The 11,501-nt window shown below is 38.2% G+C and overlaps 1 protein-coding gene across 1 annotated transcript; it reads left to right on the forward strand.

Moving 5' to 3' along the window:
- The first annotated feature begins 103 nt into the window (after positions 1-103).
- On the forward strand, positions 104-4,700 carry ccdc3b (coiled-coil domain containing 3b). The gene is made up of 3 exons (XM_077726587.1): positions 104-770; positions 1,668-1,842; positions 3,731-4,700. Exons 1-3 carry the CDS (start codon positions 421-423, stop codon positions 4,034-4,036), a joined length of 831 nt encoding a protein of 276 aa, XP_077582713.1. The 5' UTR covers positions 104-420; the 3' UTR covers positions 4,037-4,700.
- The last annotated feature ends 6,801 nt before the right edge of the window (positions 4,701-11,501 follow it).

An 11,501-nucleotide genomic window follows, 5' to 3' on the forward strand; every position in this document is an offset into this window, starting at 1 on the left:
CAACCCTATGAAATTAGGCCACAAGAGGGCGTAATCACTCCAACTATCTTCGCAGTTGAGAAACCCCACGACTATTTGCGTCATCCAGTAGTTGGTGCCTATTTATTGAAGAAAGTAATTGTCGCCAAATCCAAGTTTGATTTATTCCATGCGAGATTGTGAGCAGTGGTAGGCTATAGTCTGCTCCGCCCACAAATGTGTTGGAAGGTGTGAGCAAATTCCGGTGCTGCAGCTGAAGAGAAGTCTGATCCTCCTCCAAAATTACAGGTATCCCTCTTGCTGGTTGGAGACCACAGAAGCGCAACTGGGGAGTTATTTAGTTTGTGTATTTTTCCCCCAAAAATAAAAAAAAACAAATAGCAGGATTGTTTCTTGCAAGACAATTTCCACCCAGCTACAAGTCCCTTTTTGGGGGATATAATGTGGATTATCGCGTGTTTTTTCCTGACTGCGGCGAGTCTGGAGTGGAGCGCCGGGTGCCAGCTGCCCCACGACTGGAGACCCCAGACGGAGGCGTGCCGCGCCGAGCTGGCTGAGATCATCGTTTTTGCCAAGGTGCTGGCCCTGCATAAGGAGCCGTACAACTACCTGCCGTGGCAAAGCCACGCTGACCTGCTCTACTCCGCCGAAATCGAGCTCTTGTGCGATCAAGCGTGGGGGAGCATGCTCGAGGTCCCTGCCGGCTCCAGGTTTAACGTCACCGGCCTGGGTTACTTCTCCTGCTACTCCTACAGCGTGACGCCGAATAACAATTACTACTTCTTCATAAAGTGAGTTTTCCTATAACGACACATTTTTTAAAAATCAATCAGTAAAATTCATTTGATCTATTTTACAATGAATTATTTAGATTTGTTTTAATTACTCAACGTTTTTAGTGCTTGCGTTTTTAAATATTTACTTTTATAATCATGATTCATTCATATTTGACCATTTATTTGCTAAAAATAAAGCTTCATGGCTGCTTAAAAGCTTAGATGAATGGAATCGTATTTCAGAAATTGGAATTAAATGTATTTTGTAATAATCCGAGACGTCCAAAGACATTAGCGGTTCTTTGGGCGTGAGACAATAAAGATAAACTCTTCATTCCCATCATGAGCTCTGTTGGACAACTATTTCCTGTCCAACAAAACCACAGAGAGACAAAAATAGTTGTTCTAATCAATCATGGGCAAATGTTCCCAGGATGTGGCGAATCAGAAGCGAGTATGGAGAAGAATGCAACTGGCAATCTCACATGGGATTTTAAAATGAGACAGATTGAGTGTGTTGGCTGGTTCTCATGTGCACTGTAAAAACATTAGCCTATATGTTACCCCTTACATATTCTGTCAAAAGCATAACAAACAACTCAAACAGATGGAGAAAGAAACACTGACACAATGCCAAATAATGAAGACGTTTTTTTAGTATCGCACATAACGCACATTTGTCGTGTACCCTTACCAACACATTCATACATCCACTCAGTCAAGCCAATGTAGGAACAACCCGACTTTTGATGTCATCTGAGAAAATGAGATGGACTCCAGATGTCTTTACATTTGAACTATAGCTCATTGCTTTACATGAATCACACTCGTAAATCTGATGTGGTTGGATAATGTTGAAAGGTGAAAATGTGGTTAATATATAATATTTTTTGAAATTTATTTGCCATGAAGGATGGATGAAAACTACAATATGCTACCCCATGGAGTGAACTTCCAGGATGCCATCTTTCCAGACACAGTGGACAACCATCACATGTTTGCCAGCCTATTCCAGTTTGCCAACTGCACACCCGGTACTCTGGTCCATAGCTACACCCCCGAGTGGGAGGCTCAAGAGGATAGCAGGGTATGTAGACGGCCAAAAAACTCCAGCATGTTCCATGTGCAGATAATTGAACAAGACGCTCTGATTCAGTACAATGGTTTCGAGAAAAAAATAATGCCATAAGCCACAATTGTTTAGATTTGGGACACAAAGCAAGATTCATGATTATGGCTTCATGTTTGAAAAGAACACTTTGTAAGAGACAAATATGGCCGAAATCTGGGAAAGCAGACTAACATTATCCGAGGTTTGGCGAGACAAAAGGAGCCGCAATGTTTTATGGAAAAATCTGCAGTAACGATCAGAAATTCTCATATAACTGTTTACTGTAATGACCTCTGTCCGTGAAAGGGTTAATTGCGAACAAGAGTAAATTATGTCCAGCTTGTCAACATCATATTTGCCTTCAAACTCTCTTGCAAGTCAACATGACACAGTTAAAAAGTTGTTTAAAACCAAGCATTCTTTGAATGAAACCACGTTTTATGCTCATTTGTGAGTATGAAGGATTAAAGCAACATTAAAATTGGACCCACACATAGTTCTATTGTGCCGTTTAATACTGTGTTTTCCAAAGAACTGGCGCAAGATTATAAAAGTAAAGACCATATATTTTGCATTTTTTGTGTTATTTGTTATACATTTTTTGTTTCCAATGACACACAACTGCCCCCCCCCCCCCCCCCCCCCAAATAAGCACCAACATTTGGCACATGCCCTCTCAATTTTGGTCTTCTGTCTGTTTCCAATCATTTTAATTTGCCGACTTCCCATGCAAGAGGACCACTGGAAAAGAAAATTATAAACACTGTTTGCATTTCCGTTAATAGCAAACATTTGATGTTGGTCTGGCCTTTGATCGAAATTACAACGTGATTTCAGTTATCTGTTGTGGTTTTAAATTATGCACCAAATATCTAGGTAGATCCAGTAGACTTTGTTTAGGTCAATATTCTTACATTCAAGTATTTATAAATCAATTGTTTGCCTCAAAATCTAACACTAAATTCCAAAAGGGCTCAAAGTAGTTAATTTGCTTAAATTCAATTTATGATAGCCACTCGATGGTGCAGTGGTTGTTTTGCCTGATTTAAGTGCAGCGTCTGATTGTTTCGGATTGAAAATAGTCTTCTTCTCACCCCAAGTCTCCTGGGGTTGACTCCAGCACCCTGCGACCCTGACTAGGATAAGCGGGGTTGAAAAAGAATCACAGAATACATTCATCACAAGAGACATCTCCCCTCCAAAAATGTCTTCACACTTACGAGATACTTAACACATATTTTCCGTTTACAATTCAGTGACAAACGGTGCAAATACACTTCACTTTCCATCCCTGAAAGTGATGTATCAAAATTGCTTCACTCCGCTGTGATATCAGTCACCAAGCCAGTCAACACATTTCATTTCCAAGATGTGAGCGCTGCAAACTGTTTACGATTTCTCTTCATCTAAAAATGACGCCTGGCCCCGCACATCAGAGACAGTCCGTGCTTTATATAATGTGATCGTGCTGTCTCTACTCTCCAAACCTTTGTGTTATAAAGTTTCATAGCCCTTTCACTTCCCAGTAGGGTGTAAGTAATGCCACATGGTGTTTGACCACAGTTATATTGCAAGAGGAAATGTAACCACTAGTGATGGCCGCCCCCCCCCCAAAAACAGCAACATTCAACATATCCTTCGAACTTTCAGCAGTTACATTTTTTTGTGTCAGAAAATTTGCGTGAATGGCCCACATACAAGTATTAGCATATGCAGTATGCAAAATATAGATATCCTTTTTTATGTTGTAACTTTGAAAAGATGCAGGATGGAATTTTGTAATATTAGTTAACATCGTCTTTGAAGGTTATCAACTTCATGCTGATTTTAATATTGTAGAATTCATTTTGTTTTTTCTTCCCAGTTGTTGTGCTCCACGGTGCAGAAGGCTCTGTTCGAGGAGGAGGAGAAGGTGAGCACGCTATCTCAAAAGGTACGCTTGCTGGAGAAGGCCAATGGCCACCTCAGGGAGAAGGTGAAGACCATGAAACGTCTGCTGCGACAGGCCCAACGAGACACGACCAAAGAGCAACAAACGCTCAACCTAAAGAATCTCTACCAATCAAAGCCATCCCGAATGCATCCTCACCAGGACACTACCCAGGGGCAGAAGGAGACCCCCCCAAAGAGGCCGCTGTCGAAAAAGTTAAGATCTGACTTCAGTGCATAATGACAAAGCTACACAAAGTCTTTACAATGTGGATATGTTCACCCTTCTTGATATATTCTATAAAAATCATGGCGTAGCATCTTGATAAGGATCTGCGACTTTAGCACTGCATGTGCAAAACACTTTGAAGAAAAAATCCTAAGCTTAATGAATGTGGCATCAAACGAAATGAATGAATGAGTGTGATTATGTAAAGTTATTCTATATGCTTTTGGTTTGCAGTAACACATTCGAGTTAAATGCTCTGAAATGGGCATCAAACACTGTGTGCCAGTACTGCCGTGTTTACCTTGAACGTATGCATTTGATCACGATTATCAGATTTTGGTCATGACTGTATGCTGGTCATGCAAATCCTTTATATTTTTGAGTGAAAAATGAGGGAAATGTGTTACGTGGTTTTGAAGCACATGAGTCTTTTTTTTACTAGTCATTTTTATTTATGTAAAATCACATAAGGAAGCCTTTTTTTGATATTTTTTGTAAATCTACTCATATTTAGGCCCTAAAAAATGGTGCTGAGCACCTTTTAATTTGAATTTGAAGTCTGATTGTCTTTTTCTAAGTCATATGATCAAAAAATATATATATTTTTGGATGCTGGCTTAGCTGTCAATTTACCGTAATTATTTGTACGCATTAACCATGCTTTCATTGCTTTATTAAGAATAAACCAACTACTATAACATCAGCTCATGTTTTTTTCTATTTATTTGCATTTAACACATGCTCAACATATTTTACAACATATTTTCCCCATTGTACACCTTCTAAATTCAGCCGATTTCCTGATATAGGCTCACTTTAACAACTTTATCATTGATACATTACAATCTGTCACCCCAGCGATGTTATGTAGTGTCTGACTACATCCAAATCTAATGGTCACAAGGATAACTGTGTTAAAGAGGGTCATAAATTCCAGTGGACGTATTAATCTTCATCATAATGTCATCTCTAATATGTCCCTTCGGCACGACAAGCGTGTTTAAGGCTCGGTTAGTGATAGATAATAAGGTAATAATCCTGACAGTTACACTAGAAGAATCACAAAGAAATTTAATTCTCAAGAAAAAAAAAGCACCTCGCAGAGTGTAAACCTTCACCAAGGAACAAAAGTACCAGAAACTGATAGATTGCTCTCTTGTGGATTAGCGCAGGGAGTGTAACAGACATTTATAGGGCCATTGGGTAAAAGTTAGGCCATTTCACTGCACAGAGGTGTAAGAAATCTTCACATGTAAAAGATAGGACGTACTGATTGTTTTCTCTATGTGGCCTTGAAGAAATTTGGGATATAATTCGTAAACCTTGGGAGGGATGACAAAAGAATGTCACGGATGTGTTATTAAGACCTCGACTCGAGACATCATCTCAAAGGAGCCATTCACACCAAATGTCCGAGGAATCTTGCTGAACTGCAGGTTTTGGGAAGAAGTATGTTCCAAAATGCATCCAAAATGGTTGAGTCTGTTTGATTTGCAACTCCTGGAAATGTTGGCTTTGTTGCTGCCAAAGAGAGTTCAAACCATTTATTAAGAGAAGGTTCACTTGCACACTATTTTCCCTCCCTTGTTTGTGTATGTTTAAGTTATTTTCATTCAAAATATGGAAAAAAAATTGTATTTTTAAAAAATATGTTTAAGCATACTGTTTGTTTACTGCTGGGATTCTGGATAAATATCAGACCACGTTTCGGGAGAAATCTATAGAGAAATTTGGAATGCTTAAAATGATATTTAGGGTTACCCTCCTACTGTACATCTGAGATAACGAGACCTTAACCTCAAGCTAAGTAGGCCATACTGTGAGCTCCTCTGTTGAAGGTATTGTCAGCTTGAGGTTACGTGCGCAACCGCACGCCCTATTGAGATTTCCATCATGATTTTTAGGATATGTGATGTGAACCAAATGGCTTCCATATGCTGCTGTTGAATACAACAGAAGGATCGAAGAATGAGAAGCAGGCTTTATAAATGGGCCTGCTCATTTGTAAAGGGATTGTTCTCCTCTGAAGGCACGTTTACAAGCCTTTCGCCTTTGTGCAAAGATCCAAGATAGAGCTCTCTCTCTCCTGGTTTGGTCTTTGTTCTCCCTGTTTAAACTTTGCCAAACTAGCCTGCAGACAAGTGTCAAAATCTCATGGAAGTGAGCCAAAGATGATAAACACACACAGCTTTCTCAACATAAACCAGCAACGTCCACAGCCAAGCTGCAAAACACATGTCAGGCAATACCACTCCATGCTGGTGGTCTTACACTTTGGATGGGGCTATTTTTGCGACCTTGCTTTGTTTAATGTTTCTTGTTTTAGCTTTTCACCTTTCTATCTTGCTATCCATCGTGTGTGATTTGCCCTTCTGTCTAACATGCCTTGGGCAACTCATTTCACTTTTAGCACCCTCATTTGCTTGCCATTATTATTTGAAATAAAACTCATAAATACAACCGTATCCTCCAATCTGTGGACCTGCCAGGGCTCCTCCCATTCATTTAATGCCGTCTGCATTTAATGCCATACTGACTTCAACACATTGCATTCGGACGTGTAAAATCATTTTTTATTGTCATCTTCCTTCTTGAATGTCTGCACCTCTGCCCTCATTCTGTCTCCATTGCAGAAAAGCTGCCGGTTGCCTCGGCAACGCGCTTTCTGTTCTCATGGAAATCTTTTCTCATTGTTACCACTGCATTTGACCCGCCGTCATCCAGACGATACTTCATTGTTGAGGTTCAAGTTTCTTCAACGAAGATGACTGACGTGAATTTACCCTGCGGGATCTACGTCTACCTCTGGTTCATAGAGTCTGCTTCCATGCATAATATTGGCATCAACATGCCTGGGCTCAATATGTTAACGTAACAATTTCAGCCATTACCATGTATGTGTTTGTATGCCATTTCTGCTCTTATTAAAGAAATTAGAGACATTCATTTTCTCCCCTTTTGGCTTTCTATTACTTTCCATTCTTTCGAAAAGTACACTTTTGGAGACTTGAGAGATGTTTTCGCATTATTGACATGTTTATCTGGTTGTCAGATTTTTGCAAGAAAACCCTCAAATAAGGTTTTGTTGGATAATTCATAGCAGATGTAAAACAAGGTTCATGCAAATCAAGTTGTTACCTATCCATCCATGTCACTATGTTAAAACATGTGGACAGACATTGAGGCAGCCACACGTGGGGGCAAGTTCAAGTTTCCACTTAATGTAAAGTGCATGTGTTTGGGCTGTGGGAGGAAACAGCGTACCCACAGGAAACTCAACACACAGATAACCACCTCCATGACCAGTTAGGGGGGGGGGGGGGGGGGGAACCTCTTTCGCATATTTGGAATAATCACCTAAAGATGTGTTTCTTCAGGCATCATCTTTCAGCCAGCTCCTATCAACATGCCAGTCATTTGAATTGATCAATACAATCATAAAATAAAGCCTTATACTTATTAAAGCCTCAGTAAAACTCAGTATGTATAATAGATCTATCCATAAAAAAAGATCAGTTTATGCTAATTAGGGTCAGTTGTAAACTGGAATCTTCAAGGTAATTTTGGTGAAAAAGGTGGGAAGCATCTTGGCAAATTAGAACACATTAGAACTAGGCAGAATTTCACTAAACTGGTTAAAAACAGTTGTAAACTAAAGCTTTAAAAAACAGGTCAATATTAAAGTACATTCAATCGACTGTCATTTTGCCTCTTTTCTTCCTTTTCGTCCCATTTTTTTCATCTGTTCTTTAAGATTTTTTGCTTGAATTGTTCCCAAAATCCAATGTGTCATCTTTAATATGGCACTGTCAAGAATCACAAAAAAATGATCTGTTAAAAAAACATACCAGTCAATCCCTTTGATGAAGTGGAATATGATTTCACCGTGTTATTATGTTCTCACCCTCTGCAGAGGTCCAGCTCTTCATGAATTTGATGTAGTTTATGCGATGACAACCTGCAAAAGGAGTTGGAAAAGCTGATGGCATTCATGGCTTTTAGACATTGAATTTTTTTTTTCGTGTTCATTCCAAACAAAATATTGGTTCTCTGTGCAATCAGAATCTTCCCCTGGAAGTCAAATGAACTGCAGATAAAAGTTGGAAATATGAGTGTCCTGTTTGCTTATCAAGGATGTGTGTGCGTGGGAAAGATGAAGCTATAAAAACCATTTCGAAAAATTCAATCATGATAATATTATTAACTCATTTACAGTCATATCGCATCATTGTACGATATTGAATGAGGTAACAATAATTATGATGAAGACAATTGTTTATTTTTTTTTCTTTTTTGCAAGGCTTTTGGTTACTATTAAACTATTTGATGAAGTTGTTACATACAAACAAAAACAGTAAACATGTCATAAAATAGTTGTTTTGAATAGAAGGGGATTTATACTTCTTTGTATTATTATTGTCATTATTATTTTTACATCTACAATCAACACATTACTTTTACAATATTAGGACTAGTGTAGAACTGTTTTAAAAATTCTTCCTTGTGTTAAAATAGTACAAAATAAATCATTAATAATATTCAAAACAAGTACATTCAGACAATAATTTGATGGCATTAATGGAAGAAAATTAGAAAAGATGAACTGCTTCAGCATGCTGCATCACATCTGAAAAACAAACACAAACGTGGCCATCTCAAGGCAACAAAAATGGCCTCTGCATGGATGTTTTGGTCTGCTTCCACTTACAGATGAGACGTGTGAGGCAGGGAGACAGGGCAATTATCAAAGGCATTCTTCATTAGTTTGTCAATTCAACTGAGCTTCAACAAAAAAAGAAAAGCCTGCCACAGCGGGAAAGAAATGGAAAAGGAACCAAACATCTTGTAAAAACTCTCCATTCCTATGACAACAAACACATCGGACACATTAACCTCTGGCGGGCGCTGACGGAGTCCTGCTGACAGATGTCAGTTCATCCATGAGTTTGTTCTGCACACAGCAATTGATTTTAACTCAGCAAGTATCACTGAGAGACGTACATTATACTGTTTGTAGAAGAGCTTTCTCTCCAGAGAGGTCTGTCATTTACAGACACCATTACTGCGCCTTCTTCTAAACGTTTGTTGTTTTTGGACAATTCTATTTCAGATACGACCATCGTGAGTATTTGTGTTACATTTTCTTTTTATATTTGGCTCAAATCCACCCGCAATGTGAATGGATTTTGCAAAAGTATCTTTTTTCATTCGAGTGACGAGCCCCATTTCAATGTAGTATCAGTTTGTTAAAGACAATATCTCTAAATGTTGTGTATTCTGGCAATTAAATCCTCGCTTTGAATTGGAATGGCAGAAGTTCTTTGTTACCAGAGTGCTGCAAATTATAATACCACCCCTAAACTATATTTCGATCAGTAGCCCAGATAATCTATGCAGGTTGAAGTGTTTCTTCAGACACCTTAACCAGAGGGTTTGCTGTGTCTCCCAGCGCAGTCAAAAGTCTAGAGGAAATTCCATGTGCAAATGCAGCAAAACCCTTTGAGTAATTCATTCGATACCATACTTATGCGCTAAATTGCTTACATACGCACTTTGTCCTTATAGTATAACAACTCAACGTTCTAGTGAGAATGTGTGTTTTACCACTGTTACCGCCGACAGTTTTCACTTTCCAGCAAACCTAAATGATTTCATGTTTTGGCTTTCCATCAATCATTATGACACTACTTCCACTCAAACAACTACACTGTGATCAATAAATATTCTAAACTGGAACTTCATTCAAAAGACGAGATTTATATGAATGTTCTGGAGATGGTTTAGAACAGGGTTATTTTGGAACTAATAACATCTTTGGTTAACCTCATCATTTCAGCCTCAAGTCCTTTTTCCAGACCAGGATGTGACTTGTATCTGTCAGCGCTCTTTGCTTTTTGGGCAGTGGCCTCTTGGTCATGCGCAATCAACCGCATCATTTTTACTCTGTGCGAACCTTCGTTCTTACAGTGTCCAAACCTCCGATGGGAAGGGGAACCTAATGCGTACTCATAAATGAAATCTGAGATTTGTATTGTTTCGAAGTCGCTTCAATAGCAGTAAAAGTTTGGCTTGAATGAAAAGTCAGTACAAATGAATAGAACAGAACAGAAGAATACTGCATAGACAGAGTTTAATGTATGTTTCACTTACAGCCACTTTTCCACAGCCCATGATGCATCGCATCTTTGTGTACAGTTAAAAATACTGTTGAAAAAAGACTAAGTATTGAAATAAGCACTTATTCGTACAACAAATCCGCATCAACAAGCAAAAAGAGCGATTGAGAAAAAAGTCGAAAATATTCACAACAATGTGTTCCTTTTATCCCAATGAAAAACATTTTTTTGGAGCTGTAATTGAAAGCAGAAATTGTTGCAGTAACATTGTGTTTGTCCAAATCTAATGTTTGGATCCCCTTCCTCAACCCGTTAAAAAAAGAGAGAAAAATCCTACCACAGCAAGTTTAGTGGTGAGGTCATGGTTACAATGTTAAGTATGTCATTATTATTTGCATCATCAACTAGGAATGTTTCATTTTCTATCCTTATTTGTGAACTTTCGGGCAACTTTCTAAGTCACACTTTTATTAAATATACATTTTGGGCTTCTGGTAAGATCATAATAATTGGCATTTTTTTCATCAGAACAATCAACCGATTAATTATTGTTCATTTCCATCATACCTATTTTGGGAGCTTTTCAAGTGAACATCATATTTTCACCATATAATTACTAGTCACAAATGCTAAATAAAGCTTTTACATATCATTTTAAAATACACCATCAAGCTATCTTTTTATCTGCAGGGTTCCTCAGTAGTTTAGTTAGGTGTTTACCAAAATAACATTCACACCTTAAATTACTTTTTTTTCTTGACAATTTATAATGATGTCAATAAAAGCCTTATTTGAATATAAAAACAAAACGAGCCCATTCGATAATAAACAATTAAAATGATCAGATATTACACTGTTTTTTTTTTACAACAAAAGTTAGTGGTGAGAAAATGTAATTGTGAAACACCCTGTCATCTTTTAACTCTGTTGGCTGCTTTTGATGACAATAGATGGCCAATTCATTCGTACTGGAAGGGTTGAAGCCAATGCCAGTCTTTCAAATTCAAATGCATTAGCCCCTTATAACCTTCAATGGGAGCCAAATGTAGTTCTTATTAAAAAAAAAAGCTACTTAGGCTGGGATTTCTAATTTATCTTCAGGCTCCAACATGAAACCTGTCTGATTACAATTCTCTTGGATAAAAAAGCGATAATAGCAATATTTAATCTGAAGAGAAACAAAACATCTCAACGCTGCAAATGCGCTAAATATAAAACACGAACAGACTGTGCAGATGGACGCACTTGAGTAGCTCCCACCAAAAATAAACCCATCATTCATTAAACCCTAAAGGCACCATAGACAAAGATTAAAGATCCCTGTGCTCATGTGGTTTAAGAGGTTAAAAGATGTAAAGGGG

Source organism: Stigmatopora nigra, chromosome 10, assembly GCF_051989575.1.
Source record: "Stigmatopora nigra isolate UIUO_SnigA chromosome 10, RoL_Snig_1.1, whole genome shotgun sequence".
NCBI lineage: Eukaryota > Metazoa > Chordata > Actinopteri > Syngnathiformes > Syngnathidae > Stigmatopora > Stigmatopora nigra.